Source organism: Opisthorchis viverrini (genome assembly GCF_000715545.1).
Source record: "Opisthorchis viverrini unplaced genomic scaffold opera_v5_8, whole genome shotgun sequence".
NCBI lineage: Eukaryota > Metazoa > Platyhelminthes > Trematoda > Opisthorchiida > Opisthorchiidae > Opisthorchis > Opisthorchis viverrini.
This window is the reverse complement of record NW_008751664.1, coordinates 4,419,981-4,437,238: the sequence shown is the minus strand read 5'-3', so window position 1 is coordinate 4,437,238 and position 17,258 is coordinate 4,419,981. Positions and strand designations below refer to the sequence as shown.

Sequence of the window (17,258 nt, the reverse complement as noted above, 5' to 3'; positions counted from 1 at the left end):
ACGCAACCTCGATATTTCGACTGCTCCTACCTAAGCTTGGGTAATCTGACAGTGTATCAACCCTCGTTTTCTTGAGGGTGGCGTGGCAGCCGTTAACTGGAAGAACGTCTGTGACAAATGAATGATTATTTTTATTATTTTATCCTATTTGGGTGGGTACTAGTTGATCCTATGGGTTCAGCGGAGCTTTGTTGCATTTTCAGGATCATGGATCGTGTAATCCGTCATTGTATGCGGATCGGATTGAGGAGCTTCTTGTCTCACAGTGCTCCATTTGGATGTTCGGACAAGATGTACGATCAGCTATAGGTCAAGGTGGCGTTTTATCGGGTGCCACACAAGATGCATCCGAGAATATCGACACATCAGGCGAGCAACAGTGGGTGAACTATCCTCACTTGCTTCAGGCCATTCAAATGGTAAAACGCGACGCACAGAGCCTCACTTCGCATGACTTGCCGCCAGTCACCTTACTGTTTTGTGTGGCAGCTCTGGGGTATGTTAATGTTTTGCTGCGACTGGTTTGTCCACCTCACCCTACATACGACAATCTTGCCAACCACATACCTTTCCTCTGGGTTCAACTTTTGTTCATATAATATCTGAAGTCCCCTCCGGCCTATGAAATATATGGTGACTACATGGATTGAAATTTCATGTGCGATCGTAATTTCTGGCAATTATCTGTGTTGTAGATATTCTGAATTGCTCCTCACACTCATGCAATGGCGTGTTCTCGAGCTCGAAGATCATCAACCGTTGCCCACAAGCGAAGTTACACGTATCGAGTCACCCGTGATGCTGTCCTCAACAGAACAATTAGGGAGTAAGTTATTCCGTTCCACTTTGCGAACACCGCTCTGTGCGACCCACACTGTTATCGGGTGAGAACAAGTCTTCTTTTTACCTACCTTATTCCCGCATAGATTTGCTGACCTCAAAACCAGTGATATTCGAAACTGCTTCCATATCTCCACTTGGCTGCGCCATTCTACACCAGCACATCAAGTGTGCCTGTCTTCTGGCTATTTTGGAACCAGAAACTCTTAGCAAACCCTGTTTAGAATTTGAGCAAGCCAACGGCGCTGTTTCGTTCCATCCAAAGCAGGTATGTCTGGATCCCACGCCGAGCGTTTTCTACTTGCTCTCATTGGTGATGTTCTCAGTGGCCATTATTTATCGACTCATGGTGACTCATATCCTTATGGATCCTCAAGCGCGATTCGCTTCTCTTCACAGGAAGCTTCAATTTAAGCAAATCCTCGATGAAATAGTTTTAACAATTCAACTTTTTGACTGTAAGGGCACTATTGCCTTCTAATAAGAAATCTCCAGCTAAGAAACACTTTGAAGGGAAAAATGTGCAATTCTCACAACTTGAATATGTCACGGTATTGAAAACTGGAGTCATCGACTGAGAAGCGCTTTGCATCCTTAGAAGAACACTCAGGCCCACGGTCTCGTCTGTGATCTTACTTCATTTCCGCTCGCTAGATAGACCGAAATGGACCGAGTGCTACTCATCCAAACCAAGACAGGACAAGTGACAGCTCGTGGCTAAACGCACCACATTATTTGTCCAATCTGTTGAATGGCAGCATTAGTAGTGCTGATGACCCACCCGCGGAACTGTCTTTCTCAAAACAGAGCTGTCGGAAGTTTGCGAATGTAAATGTTTCCGGCCATCGTCAGGTTTGGTGCATAGTCACATCAAGAAGCCATTGGGTTAAGAATCGTGTGTTCAAACTAAGTTGGTGTGTGTAATGAAATGTTTTTTTCCGGGAACAGGAGGAGAGTGCCAAAAGTTGGTTTTTCTAACCCGTAGAAAAACACAAGCGACTCTGTGTATGTCAATAATCTCCATGGATTGTTGGCACCGCATCCATTCAGCAGTCCTCTCTGTCCGCAAAACCTACGTTTCATTGTAAGTTTTTCTAGGGGATTTGCAATCATTGCTGGACAACTTTACCTTTTCAACCTGAAGGTCCCGTTGGGCCAGGTCTTAGTTTGTTGTTGCGTTTGAACCCGAACCTCTAATTAAGCGACACTTCGAAGTGAGAAAGAGTTTAGGTGCTGCTGAGTGACGTTTTTCACTTACTCTACACCTTTACTCTTTATTAGTCAATAACTGACGTGCATTTGGGAAAGAGGATTTATGGCTGAACGAAAGGAATGTGGTTGGGATGTCTAATTGAACTGTAATCCATCATTTACCACGGACGGGCTGGCAGCATCTAGGTGGCAATCAATGTAGAAAAAGACGCAGGAAACAATAGAACAGTTGTTGATGATCAATCTTGGGCTGAGGTTGATTGGTCAACCTCACAGGTGTCACAGGTGTGGACGATGACCAGCAGGGGGACAGTTAGTCAGGTAATTGGTCTCTCAAACCTAAGAAGGGAAATTTCTAAGTGCTTGTGGACGGTTCTGACGCAAAGACCACATGGATGGCGCCTTTCTTGGTATGAAAATGCATGTGCGACCTCAGTAAATCCTGCTTTTGTTTTGTTTTTGCTACCCGCAACTTTGTATGTGGTTTTGCTCAATCTACCGAGCTGCACGTATGGAGAGTCACGCTACTACTCCCTTGACTATTTCTAATATATATATGTATATATAATATATATAATGGTTACCACTGAAGCCCACAACAAGGGCTCGAATCTACGTGCGATTGCTTCCTAAACCATGTCAGCTACGCGAAACTCAAACTTCACTACGTGCAGTGACTCTTCTGTCGAACGCACTTCGCTCGGTCAACCAAAATGCATGAGCCTCACACTGTAGGTTTGCTGCACCTGATGTGCGATAATGCGCACTGTACTAATAGTTATAGCTTTCTCAACACTCAGAATTCAAACCTCGATATCTAACATTGGACGTCGAACAGGAAGTTTCTATAAGAATCGGATGTTTTCCAAAGTCATTGCCTTTTTGGAAGTTCGATAATTTAAGAGTGTTTTTCACCGAAAATTATTATTCTCTGTCCTTCGGTGCTAAAAAAACTCCTTTCTTGAATTTGTTGTGTGGCAGCTGGCTCGATTTCTTGGTCTCTCTAGTCTGGAGTATTATTTGGAAGAGATCGAGTTTTCGTCTACCAAACGCACAGACACCACACCCAGACGACGCCTGACTGAGATGCTGGAGTACTCCCAGTCGTGGGACTCTGCTTTCCCTCCAACTTCTAGTTCTTGTCGGACGATGGGACACGCTTACCATGAACATTTAGCATCAGGGGAGTCGTCTTGTGTCCCATTGTTTTCCAGACGGGGCGCTTCGTATGTCCCTTCACTGGATATTTCCAAAATCAATTATATCAGCGGATCATCATATCCACTCTGCTCGAGCTCTGGGGTTCAATCTGCCTTTCCTACATTCTTACTTGACAATCCGACTCATTCGGCTGATTTGTGTAATATCGATACAGGAGTTGCAGAGGTTGAAAAGGACACCGAAAGCTGCAATACAGACGGATCTCCCATGCTTTACCATTCTTCCAACCCGTTTAAACCGATATGTTCACCTCGACTTCCCCTGCATTCGCATCACCCGCAACGTCAAATATCTTTGGATGAGCGTGATGTCTCCGGCGTCTACTCGACACACTGTCGACCAGGGCCTGTTGTAGATGGGTTGGAATCCTGTTTTCATCGTCATAGGACTCGATCTTTTTGCATTGCGCCGCTTTATACGAGTGTTACCAATTTGGTCGAAGACGATGGTTCACAGCAAATGGTCTACTTGGCAGATCGGATCATTGAAGTAAGTTGGAGTGATCTTAAACTACGTGCATTTTTTGTAGTTTTATTTATTATTAGCCTACAAATCGGACTTCGTAAACTGTACAACCACCTCTTTCCCGTTGTAGGCTATGCCAAGTCGCATTGTTAACTTACACAGACAGGAGACCTGTGATCTTTCATCCTTGCGGCCAGATTTCTCGGATTCCGCTTTGGGTATGAGTGTATGTGCGGAAAATTCAGCGAGGTCAAGTTGTTTTCAACCCTCCTTACCTGGTGATTTGGCTAAACACTGCCGACCCACACAAGCTCAATGTCGAGATCTAATCGACCTACCGCAAACACAACGAATATCATTAAGGACTACACCCGCCGTAGTCAAGCGAATCCGTACTGATTGTGGTGAGGCTTCTGGATCCATGGTATCATTGCCAGGTGGCCCACTTGGTTCCACGAAGTACGTTGCATATCGCGGTTTGACTTTCCGGAATTGTGCCTCTAAGACAAGTCACCGGGTGAAGACGGCTCTTTTGAGCTTCCACCCTCCTCTTGGCACTTCAACAAGCGGGCGATTTGTTTGTGATACAGATGATATCGACAGCCTGCACGCAAGATCTTGCGAATGGTGAGTTTGGTGTAACTCTAATCCACCGATTGTTTACTAAGCTCCTCTGAAACGATAACTCTAGTATTATTTTGTCGTTCCTGTCTTTTAGGTGACACTCATTCTACTCCTAACTCGTCATCATGGTTCATTTCATTTCAGTCGTTCGCAAACTACTGCATCCAACTCCCTGTTGGCCACTTCCCCCAGCTCCGCCGGCTACTTATACGAGGAACATGGTGATGGCATGCAGCACTGTGGAACCGGTGATTTTTCCGTTTGGAGCAATCGATGCAGTCCTCCTCCGTCTACCGCTGAGATTGCTGAGCACTTCAATGCGCCCAGTAGATTCATGGAGACCGACTTCAGCCGCCTCACCCTGTCCGACCAGGAACAGAAACGATTGTACGAAGCCGCGAAAATAATTCAGAAATGTTATCGGGCATATAAAAGGAATAAGTCTTCTGTTAATGAACGGATATCACATGAAGATCCCGCGGATGGGATACATTCTACGTCACAACTTAGTAGCCCTCATTCAGGACCAGTGGAAATAAGCCATCAGCAGTATACAGAAACCGGGGGCGACGCGCCGTCTGCTTCCGCTCAATGCTGGGAGCAGTTTGTATTTACTTCCGCTGATGATCAGAGTGTGGGTCTCGAACTTGAGATTGAAACCACACCTTCTTCTGAAGGGCCTGTTTGTCACCAACTTCATTCCGGATCGAACAATTGTTCGAATGAAAGCACCAATCTAACTACTGTGTCAGGGACAGCTAGTACTCCACTTCTTTCTTCTTCAGAAGACGTCAAAAAAGAAATAGAAGCTGCAATCATTATTCAGAGCTATTACCGGCGATATAAACAGGTATATATGTTCTGCTACCGGTTTTTAGTCGAGACCTTAGTTTTAGCACAAACTAAGGAGAGTTAGCGAATACTGGTTTTGTTAGGATAGTCTTGCATAAATGCACGAGGAACTCTGTTCTGCTTGTATTATAAATGGGTTGACGTTGTTGGGAGTGTTAGGCTTTTTAGTCATAACACTACGAAACCTAGTTCACCGTGCTGGGCTGGTGAATTTTTCACTGTTCTTAGTCGACGTCGTTCAGAGTCTGTGTAGGATACTGGATACATGAAAACGTGTAAGAATTAGCTATCGGTCAGTATTGACTTCAATGTGAATACTGCTTCCCAGGAGTAACTTCCTAGTCCCGGTGAGAGTGCCGTTAGGTTTCTGTTCGTGTCATCTTTACCGACTACAAACCAGGCTTAAGAGAAGTGCATAGTAGTGGTTTACGGAGTGAGGGTGCGTGTGCAGCCGCAAATTCCCTATCTACCCGATGATCTGTCAGGTTGTGTTCACCCTCATGCAACTTTAACAATGCAATACGCTAGTTAAATAAGTTTCATGAACGATCGTTGAAGTGATAAAAGTCAACTCCACGAATTTTGGCCCGCTGTGTCATTGTCAAAGGATGTCAGAATTCGAGTGGGAATAGGGATGAGATTGTTATACAACCTGCCTCATACCGAATGATGCATTTTGGTGCTTTACCGTTCTACAAGAACATCCATGTAAGAACCTATAGCTAAAAACCCAGAGATGATCGAAGGGACAGCCGAAATTATTCTAAGACAGAGATCATCCCTGAACTGAGCTGATCCGTGGTCACAGGGATAATTCACAGAGGTGGCCCACACGTTTGGAGTATGGTGCCAAAGCTGTTATAAAAGTTGGTTGTAAAGAACCATATCACTGCTTCTTCGAAGTTGGAGACGCAGTCAAACGTTACCTGTGTTACCCTTTTTTTTACCTTCAGTACGCCTATTACAAGCGTCTGTGTCAAGCAACACTGTTAATACAGAACCAGTATCGTTATATACGGGAAAAGAAGGGATCTGGCGGACCGGTTAACCGAGTGAGAAAAGGCAAGCCTCCAATGGGGCCCACGAACACCAGACTTCGGTGAGTTCCACTCAATCGGACGTGTTTGATTATAAATTTCAACCCTTCAAGGCATTGCAAGTTCGCCCTAATCCCATTCAGGAGAAGTCCCTATCCTCTTGTATCTGATGATCCATATTTGATTCACCCTATCGGTAGAAGTGGCTCCTTTTTTTCCAATGTTTCTCTGATTTCTGTCGCAATGTTCAGATGTTTACTCCGTCGCAATAATGGATAGCTTATTTTCAGTAGCCGCACATTTGTTGTTACGGACATTCTCCGTCGGCTTTGAAATTGTTCGCATCCGAGTTAGTCTCTTAACACCATGTCTCTGTTTTAGTTCATTTCATTTGTATTCCCAACCAATATTTTTCATTCACAGCAACTTGTGCCAGCGTAGATCCAAAGCTCAGGTGCCCACGGACGTTGGGGTTAGGTAAGTATACGTTTAACATCAAACCAAATAAAACCAAGTGGTCTTTCTTGGTGTTGTTACCTAGACCAGTTTTCTGCACCTCGCATCAGCTACCATTCAATGATTAGGAGTTTCTATTTCCCCTTTTGAATGTTGATAGTTGGGGCTATTTGTTCTTCTGATTCCATCACGATGGTAGTCCAGTTTGTAATACCAGACAGGGAGGCGGTCCTCGGGGATGATGAAATTCATTCGGTCTGTAATTGCGCATACCAACTCCTGTATTCCCTTTCGACATTTTGTCTTTGCATTAGTACTCAGAATTTGTGGGTCTTCGTGTCGCGGTTGCATGTTTCCGCTTATCTCTGGATGACTCATAAACAAAGCTGATTCGATAGAAGCAGTTTAGAGTGAATGGAGTGATTTACTCCATTTTGATGAACTTCCTGAATAACACTCGCCTAAAGCACAAAATTCGCAGTATAAAACCCTGTGGTGAAAAATGGTAAGTATTTAGTCTCACCGGGGATTCGAAACACCAAGCTTTGTCTCCGGTGGTCAGTCTTCTTCGACTAACATGTAGTCGGCTTCTCTGAGGTAAGAGAGTAAGAGAGAGCCCCAACTGGAACAAGTTTATGATGATTGGGAGGTCCCATTCCCCCGATTCGATTTCACCACCCACAAACTCGCTCCTGTTGATGATTCAGCCTCATGGTGTAAAGGAACCTGTTGACTAGTGAAGTATACGTTTTGCACGATTTGACGTCCCCCAATCAATATCATACGCAGCACCTGTCGTCAAGATGTGCAGTCCGAATCAGTTCACTTCCAAAGTGTACCGCATTTCCGGAAGATTATGCTTCATTGGACAAGCCGTCTGGTGGATAAGACAGTTTTCTCTTTACTGCTTGGGTTGTGTCCCAAGTTATTACTCAAACGATGGGTACCGCGACTGCTCCTGGTAAAGTAGTACCAGGTCTCGTCCCTTCCTTATAATGGTCCGCTGCATCCTGTGAATGGTGGTTGCCGTGTTACTGCGAGCTCACTGCCTGGAACATCGGTCCACAAGTTTTAACCGTGAGAGGACCGCCAAATAGGAGCCGTGCTAGGCCCCGGTTACTGAATAGCAACATCAAAGTGTCTGGGGATAAAGTCGTACTATCCTGTGGGATAGGAGTGTGAAGGTAGTTAGGTTTTTCGTCCAGATGACCAGCGTTCGCATACTCTCGAAAGGTGTGATGTTGCTTTCTCCGGTTGGAAAAGATTAGTCCTAAACACCGCACGCCCCGATTGCCCATCGGCTGTCTGTGACCGCTGGCGAAATATCCATTGCGGTCGAAATACGATTTAACCCTACCAAGAATATTATGCTAGGATTGTTGCATAAGAGTGGTAACCGTGCAATACAAGATGCTCCCTAACATTTCTTGTGAATGTCGCCGGTTAACTGGAGGGGAAAATCCGTGATATAACACTACTTGTGGGGTTGATGAAAACTCTTCGGCGGCCCACTACTTGTTTCAACCTTCTTGGGGCTCAACAGGTAGGCGTAATCACCGAGCATCAGTCACCTGAACGCTGGATTGTTTCTAATTGCAACAATGCACCTGTTTGCAAATGGTGTTGTCTCGTCGCACTGTACCCAGTGGTTAGAACAACGTGGTGAGTTGAGATATCCACTAACTTGTTGGGTATCAGTAGGGGGACAGTGACTTCGCTATAAATCCTTCTTGGGAGACCGAAGACATGAAGAATGATGAGTATCACGTTTAACCCGCTCGTTTGCGGAATTTTCATTTTGTTCTTGAGTCCAAAAAGAACTATTTATAGCGTTGAACAATCCGACAGTGGTTACTTGGCTTTTGTGTGCGGTGTGGTGAATTGTGGATGTGAAAGTATCTGTTTGTTGTTTGGAGCGACACCATCATGGAATTGTCCAGTGAAAGCGTTTACGAAGTGTTGCCAAGTTGCCTATCGCGCATTATGTTCCTTCATTGAGGAGGTTAATGGCAGAGAACTTAACCCTGATTTGTGTGGCAGTTTATGTATTCCGAGTCGTTTGAATTGACATTCTGCTTTTGGGGACCAATTTAGGGGAGAAATGAAGTAGGATACAATTCTCCCATATTGGCACGAGTCCTTAGGTCGATCCACATTTGGATAGTCCTTAAGGCCAGACACCTCCGGGAACCATCGAATTGAATTGGCAGGCAATCACTGTTGTAGGTGACTAGTTTTGTCTGACACTGTCACTTCAAGGTAGAAACGTGAAGGCAATGGCCTATAGGGCTTTATTTGAATATTGAACATAGTGGGGTCAAAAAAGACCACGGTGTTCTCATAGTGTGTGTATTTGCGATCTGTGCAAAGTTTAGCTGGCGTGCCCATGCTCATACCTTGCGTTTCAGTATGACAGACATAAAATGGTGATCGTGAGTGAGTTCTGTGACCTGTGCGTCCAATGGCATAAATACGAAATTTCCCAATGAGTACTGGTCTGATCCTTCCAGATGAGGTTTCCTTTTTACAGATTGCAGGCCAGTGTCTAAATCAGGAGTGGGGTGATTTCCAGTCTCACAGGGGACACAGGTTTCTGGAATATAGACTGGCTTGGTTCGTGTCACTTTGTACTTGAGTCATGAAGCATGCATCTCACTGATTCTGGAGCAAAAATGCGAACACGTGTTACTGAAATAGAGTGCTTGATTCGCGATTTCGAGCGGGAAAATGGCTGAAAGGTGTGCGCGGAACAGGTGGCTTGGAACCGCTGTGGGCACGTTGCTCTACCAGTCTGCCTGGTATAAGCTCTATGTGATTAGCTATCATATGCCGTCGCACAGTTTTCTCGTTTTTTGATCGGAGTCAGACAAGGTTTATTATGAAAAACGTTACAAACGAGAGTTTCAGTAGCCTCCATTTGAGTTTTCCGTTAAAGCCCGATTCGTTTAGTTAACGAATTGTGCACAATTTGGATTCAGTCAGAGTATGATGCAGACGCAACTGCGCTTACCCAATGAGCCCCAAGTAAGGTGAAACTTGTCGTGGGCCGTCGAGGTTTACAATACCCTTATGAGTGGTACGTCCCGAAAGCTTAACATTTCGCAATGTGTCCTTTTTTTGTATGAGAATTTGCATGTGAGTCACTGTCATCGTCCTATAAAACTCCGTGTAGACTTGAATGCTACTTTTTACCGTGCCTATCTTCTCTCAGCGGTTGTTCACGAGGCCTTCCGCGACTAGTAAGTACGGAGAATTCTGTCGCCGACTCGTACCTTGCGCGTTGTACATGTCATGACCGAGAGACGGTTTGTAATCCGTTGTGTTCATTGTCGTTTCTGTTGTGATCCCTCACCACATAACTAACTTCCTTTTCTCTAGTGTGTTGAGCTTCATGTTCCTTCGGTTACTTCCGAAATTTCATATCCATAAGAACAAGGAAATCACCTTTCATATCATCCAAACCGTCTGGGGATGTCATTTTCAATGGTTTGTTTGTTCATGTAACCAAATTTACAACGATGACAAGGGGTGCCGGTATTTTCTCATGGTAACGGAATCTAATCAGGCGAATTTAAGTGTGTACAAGACTAACACAGACTGAAAAGAATCGTGACAGTCGGGAGCAAAGAAAAATAATGATTAGTGGTTTTTATTTGATTCCATTCACCGTTATGAACATTTGAACAGGAAAACGTTTTGCCCTCCTAGCTTTCCGGATCCGTACACCAGCCAGGATTCTGTCACGATGCGAACGGATCACAGCGGCCTAGTTTCTGTTACTGCGGCCCGTACCTCTACGTTGGTCCACAACCGTGCCAGTTCGACGGCCACTTGCCCCAACATGGTCCCTCGCACCTAAGACCCGGGATTCGCACCATACCCGCCACGACGACGTCTTCGTTCATTGCGCCTCGTTTATCAGGATTCGCATTCAGAAGGCGACGACCAACATATGGCCGCTTCCTACAGCCACCTCGCCACACGTTTGGTGGAAATGTGATGGGACAGTTTTGAATGCCAGATCATCTGTTGTTCTGGCGAAACGCACTATCCTAACCCACAGTATATGCTCAACTGTCCTCTAAATGCATAATCAAAGCGCACACCTTCGATCCCTGCTTTCTTTCAACCTAAGCTTTCGAAAATTGATGAGTCGCGCGCAGTTTCGCGATGCTTTGTGAAAACAATTACCCTATGGTACCCATGCATTTCACCTTACAGATCCTCTTAGTACACAGACCTGCTGTGAGATGCCTAGGAAGACTATCTATCCCAAGTTTCCTCTGTCTATCCATATTGCCCGAAATACTGCTCCTTCCGAAGTGAGCAACCACTCAGCAGAACCGTTCCTTCTCGGTTTTACCGAGTGTTTTTTTAAATGGCTGCATTTATATATTTTGCTCAATGGCTTCCATCTACGGCGCGGTCTTTCTCTGATCCAGATTATTTAAAGTTTACCTCCTCGCTTTATAACTTATTCTCAGCAGTCGAACTCGTCCACACCAACTGGTTGCTAACACCTGGTCCCGATCAAAATTATGCGCGTTTGTAGTGGTTGTCTTCTCTTCCTCCGTCCATGCTGCTTTCCGTGATATAAATCCTAAGCTTTCTTTTTCGGTCTTTCTATGTATCCTTTCCATCTTAGCACTGACTACGATACTCTATTTGGCTCAATTTTTCTGTTACACAATAATGGTGTTCGTAATCTTCATTATTTCTTGTGTGACTTGGTCCTACCTTGAACAGCGAGTCGTTGGTGCTACGTATGCAGTTGATGACAAACCTTACCTTCCGATGATTCTCAGTCTTTTAGTCCCGATTGGCTTCATTCGGTCACAGTTGGGATAGAGTGTATCCGTGTGAGATGCGAACATATAATTTCCTAGTTATCGAGAAACACACTAATTTGCTAATCAATTTGGCTTTCACGAGAGACTCAACTGAATCTCTTGTTTGATATTCTACAACTGAATGTGATGCACACAGGCCGCCTCATGATTCAGTTGGCAAGATATTCGAGACATCGCAGTATATTTTCATAAAGGAAACTACTCACAAGGTTGCTGAAAACTCTTCGACAGCCCACGACCGGTTTCACCCTTGTTGGGGCTCATCAGGTAGGTGCACTCCCCGAGTTTCCGTCAACCTTATGTTCTACTTGAACCTTTATGGAAATACACTGCGATATCTCGAATATCGTGCCAACTGAATCATGAGGCAGCCTGTGTGCAGCACATTCAGTTGTAGAATCCCATAAACGAGAGATTTAGTTGTCTCTCGTGAAAAACAAATTGAGTTGCAAATTAGTGTATTTCTCGAAAAAAGTCCAATTTGGGTTCAAGTAGAACATAAGGTTGACGAGTACTCGGGGACTGCGCCTACCTGATGAGCCCCAAGAAGGGCGAAACCGGTTGTGGGCTGTCGAAGAGTTTTCAGCAACCTTGTGAGTAGATTCCTTTATGAAAACTTCCAAGTTAATTATATTTCGGAATTTAGAAGAGATAGGGATCTGGATGGTCGTGAATAGGGATCCAGGTACATTTACCGATTACTCGACTCTCCCACATCGATTCCTTTAATACCCTTCGGTTTACTTGGAATTCACACGACGTACTTACTAGTGGCACTGATGCAAAACCGTTAATCCACTAGAAACATTTGCGGCGACTTGATGTGGAACTCAAGTACACTTGTGCGATGTAAGGTTCTCGATAGAACGCTTGTTTGCAAGAGACAGATGCGTTGGTTTGTAATCACTAAGCTGTCTCAGTGCCATTACATAATCAAATTGACGGTGCAGTCCCCGGTGTTTTGCGACGGAATAATGACACCCATCCTGACGTCTAAATGCAACGAGATCGCTGAATCTAATACGTTTTTCAGAACGAAACTATCAGAATATGCGCGAATAACAGTTATTACATGCGTATGTCGAAAATACGCAATCGGACACGCTTGTATACTCCTAGAACATGTGACTGTCCGCCCCGTTAAGGCCATCATCGAGGACGCCGGTGATCTACCTCGCAAAGGTGTTGATAGAAGAGGGGTCAATCATCTCACGAACTGAGAATTTACGCTGTATAATTATGTATGCGGCTTTTTTCATTCATTTTGGTACAAATGACTGAGTGCAGTGCTGTTGATGCGAGCGTCTAGGGTATTCTAAAAATACTGGCTACTGCTTTATTTCCACGGTCGAATCTCACAGTATCATTAAAAATCAGTCCGTCACATTAATAGGTTGACACGGCGTTTGAGTGAAATCGGTCTGCATGTGTACGTTTATCATCAAGGTTTTGATTAACACCGAGGTCCACCTTTATTGTGCAGGGAATTGCTGTTTCTATCGCCGCTTCACCTTAGTGGTCAAAACAGTTCATTTGCCACATAGGAGTTGAACAGCACGGACGAATGGACTGAACACTTTACCTGCGGAAGCGCTACCTTTGGCGAGGCTGTTGGCTTGGTCTGAGCCCTTAGAATACCCGGCTGTCAAGGACCATAACAGCCTCTGATCCCACTGAGTTTCAGTATCTTTTCTGAACTCACCTTTCTAGTTGCGTTTAACTGAATTCGATACCGCGTTGATTGCAGCTGTCAAGTGCACACAGTAGCACAATCCCATCAAAACACAAGATGCAGACGATCTGTATGCACATACTGTGACGGTTTTGTATCATAATTGATAGTATTGAGGGTGGCAGAAGTAAGCGTGTCGCTCTGAATTATAAACACCCGCGTTCCGAATCTCTGAACAAACCAAATAATCTAGGACGTTCATAGAACATAAGTGACCACAGTGAATTTGGAGCAATTGCTTCAGATACATCTTTTGGTGACAACCGTCATCAGTACTGAAAAGCTTACAATCACAACGCATTCACCAAGGACAGCGATTATCCCACATCTTCGCCAATAATAAACTTCCATCCTGTAACTAAATTCGAAACGCCAGAAGGCGCTTTCGATGAACCAGCCGAGTTGCGGGCCTCAATCATACAGACAAAGAAGTAATATTTCAGAACATATAAATTACACGATGGCGCTCTTGGGCAGAGCAAGATGACAGGAATCACATGTCCGAATCGGCGATAAACGTGGTGCTAATCACTTGTTTGTAGGACAACAAAAGTAGACAGCGGATGCCAAACAAAGACCAACCTAAATATGACACTGTCAAAAAATATAGACGGTAACTTAATGGATAGAACTCAGATAATAAAGCGGGGCAGTCAATTAAAAGCAAAGGGACCTCTCTGTGCTCGATTGAATTGGAGATACGGACAGGAGACTCATGCAAAATTTACACTTTAGACAACAGGTAGGTAGTGATCGAGAGATCCAAAGAAAGACAAAATGTGGCAAGCAAAGAAGAACGCAAATAAAAGTATTAGGTCGATTCCTTGTATAGCATTAAAGAAAGGTGCGCTCATTGTGCCTATCGTACTTTTTTAAAGGGGAGTTTAAGGTAGAGAAGCAAGAAATCGGGTGATATGAGTGTGGGGGCAAGATAGCGTGAGGGATTCGAAACCGAGGTCAGATGGATCACATTATGCTACGGATTGAGTGAGAATTGTCCAGAAATGACAATCACTGTCAATTGAATAGAGTTCATGCGTGTTGCATCAGTCTTAACCGAAGTTACTAAAATCTGTTTTCAGCTGAATGACGGGACGATCACCTGTTCGCAACACACACTGGTCTGCTAGATGCGAGGGCTTCCCCGATGAAACTTGAGCGGCAGTCATCGGAGATGCTGAGTGTTTGATAGCAGCTTCAAGTCTAGGTTTTAGCTCGCCCAGTGCTCCCAACACGGAACGAAATTCCAGAGGAAATCGAGGAGCCATGGAAATCAGATGCTTTAACGCAAGCAAATGTAGACCACATTTCAGTTCAGATGAATTGAGTGTAACCGTGTCGGTTGCAAGCCAACGAGCAGTAAGTCCAGTGGTTGGCAAAGACTGAGACAACAAACTGCAGAGTAGTGGCACAATGATGAGCAGAAGACCTTGGCGGTTCTCGGTTGTGGTTATGTCAATCAGCGACTCGAGAATATCCATAGCCGTATTCAGGGAATTCGACAGTTCATCTTTAGTAATGCGTTGTTCATTGATCGTCGTTGGAGCAGGTAGCATGTGCACGAGCGACAGATCAGAAAGCCACCGGAATATCTGAAAGAATGAGCAAAAAACAAGTTTATTGATCAAAAGGATACAGTTAGTGAGCGTTCTCAAAAATGAAGGCTTCTTGTTCTACAAACATTTAAAGAGGGGAACCCACTGCACAAGCTTCGTAACCTGTTTCTTGGCGGCAGTAGGATTTCCCCTTCTGTGACAATTGACATGGGCTACGAACTCAGAGTTAACCTAGTCTAATACGACCGTGAACTCAGTCACGCAGGGATTTCTGTTGGAATAGCAAACCACATGGGGAGTTATTGTGTCTGAACCAAATGAAATATGAGTGTTCTTACAAAACAGCGTCTGGTCACCGAGCTTACTCATTTCCTTCGGATCGTAACTTGATGTTTTAGGGCGATACCGATATGCCCCAAAATATTAATGAAAAGCAGCACCAATCGGCACCAGGCATGCTAACCTTGCACCACGACTCATAATTCTTGAATACTGCACACACACCATAGGCCACTGACCCATGTTCAGCGGTCGGAAATATAGGTACTCATGAGCTTTTTTTGGACACGGAAACGCTCAAGCAGAACTGGTGCTTAGAAAAAGAGGTTGTAAAAATCAAAAGAATTCATCAAGATCCTCGGGTTCGCATCTTAAGATCCGCCAACAAGGGCTATACAACAGTGCACTGAACACAGCCTGCGGTTACCAGTGCATAGTCAAAGAGGAACATATTGACTAGTAGAGAACTAATCATTTCTATTCCAGCCACAAATGGGAGTGACTGGGTCATGTGAGCTGCAAATTGTGCCAAATTCGACGTTGGTTATCCTTAGAAGCAATATTTCATACCTGGGGTACAAGTGTTCTAACGAAGAACATATTCACAGCTTTTTCCTGGTGATTGATAAGCAGTTCAATGGCAGCCAAACAAATGCGTCTCTTTCGAAACCCGCGAAACGCAGCCATGAGGCGATATTGTCGCTCATCCGGGTTGCCTTGGCATTGGGTGGTCACCGAGTGACCATCTGGTGCACACAGATCACCAATAGCTTCGTCCATAGTGTTTCCCGAATCCGCGAGTTTCCATGTTCGGCAAATTTGTGTGGTAATGGCAACACGGAGTTCTCGTGACTTGAACACGTTCAAGGGGCAGTGGACAGCAATACGAGTGACCAAAGTGACTGCACCCAGGCAACAAGTCCATGAATGCGGCTACGTGGAAAAGATAAACTTTTAGGTCACAAAACAAACGCACGGTGAACAGTTATTCTGAAAGCAGTAAAGATCCAGCAGATAAACACTTTCATCAAACACTTGTTTCTCAAAAGAAGACGGGGCCTGTACAGGAAACTTAGAAAATCTTCTTGTGCTAATTTGAAGTGGGGAAACAGAAAAACTGGTCCCTCCTAGTGGAAAGGTGTGTCGATGGGATAGGAATACTCTACGACCTAGTTGGTGTTAGTCGATAGATGTTGCCCAGACGCGTTTCACTAAAGGATCTCTTCAAAGACCCATTCATAGTTTCACGAAGTTTTCTAGCGTACAACGTAGTGGGGCACGATGGAACGAGGGACAGAGAACGGGCTCCGTTAACCGAACCACTCTAAAACAAAATACAGACCCTAGAATTACCGGTAGACTATTATGGATAACGTTTCATTCAACTAGAAAAATCGAAAAAATCGTTCAGCTGTAAGAAACACCCTTCCGGTGCCTAGATGCCATGCTACCCGAAGGAAGCACGAGGGCTGGGATACTGTCAGGTTGCCCAAGCCTAGACAGAGGTAGTTGAGAGGCACAAGTCGGGTTCGAACCACGGACCCCCCGGTCAGTAAATTCGCGCTCTATTCACTTGAGCCATCTCGCCCCAACTAGCACTGCTACTGAGTTCTTGATTTGATTGGGATCCGTAGCTAGTCTGGCACTGTCACGGTTCAGGACATGCAACGCGATTGCAATAATCTAGAGAGAATAGGAGGATTGAGATCTCGATAGTTTGTGTTTCGCCATGCAGTTGTTTTTTCAGTGTTCTTATCTTAGTATGACTATTTAGCGCATGCGTCACCGGTCCGTAACTACCTGGGTGACAGTACCTAACCATCAATAAGAGGCCATCGCGTTGATTAAATGTATTAGTTGCATCTGTAATGACACCCTAAATTTTGGCATTTATTCTGGTCAAAACAACAAAATTCGACACATTTCGAATGAACCGAATGTTGAAGGAGTCGACAGTGCGCATATTTCCCCTTTAACTGGTGCATTAGTCGTCTACCTAAAAGGAAACATCTTGTCGAAAATGCAATTCCTCGCATTATTACTACCAAGCAGTATCTTTTTCACGTAAACTAGCCCAAAAACAATACCATACTAGGTGTAACATGGGAAATCTGTGTCATCGCATGCCGAAATA

General features: G+C 44.6%; 2 protein-coding genes across 2 annotated transcripts in view; one reads left to right on the top strand and one right to left on the bottom strand.

The window, feature by feature from the left end:
- The window catches only part of T265_00838 (hypothetical protein), a gene marked incomplete at both ends in the record, with an annotated part of 36,098 nt that extends 24,573 nt beyond the window's left edge, over positions 1-11,525 (top strand). The window contains 9 exons of the mRNA XM_009164710.1: positions 204-496; positions 696-826; positions 927-1,108; positions 3,034-3,762; positions 3,869-4,365; positions 4,507-5,212; positions 6,036-6,313; positions 6,675-6,728; positions 10,416-11,525. Coding sequence (XP_009162974.1) covers positions 204-496; positions 696-826; positions 927-1,108; positions 3,034-3,762; positions 3,869-4,365; positions 4,507-5,212; positions 6,036-6,313; positions 6,675-6,728; positions 10,416-10,566 — 3,021 coding nt within the window. The remainder of the gene's footprint in view (positions 1-203; positions 497-695; positions 827-926; positions 1,109-3,033; positions 3,763-3,868; positions 4,366-4,506; positions 5,213-6,035; positions 6,314-6,674; positions 6,729-10,415) is intronic.
- Positions 11,526-13,699: 2,174 nt separating this feature from the next.
- T265_00837 (hypothetical protein) overlaps positions 13,700-17,258 on the bottom strand; it is a gene marked incomplete at both ends in the record, with an annotated part of 68,894 nt that continues 65,335 nt past the window's right edge. The window contains 2 exons of the mRNA XM_009164709.1: positions 13,700-14,881; positions 15,695-16,057. Coding sequence (XP_009162973.1) covers positions 14,342-14,881; positions 15,695-16,057 — 903 coding nt within the window. The remainder of the gene's footprint in view (positions 14,882-15,694; positions 16,058-17,258) is intronic.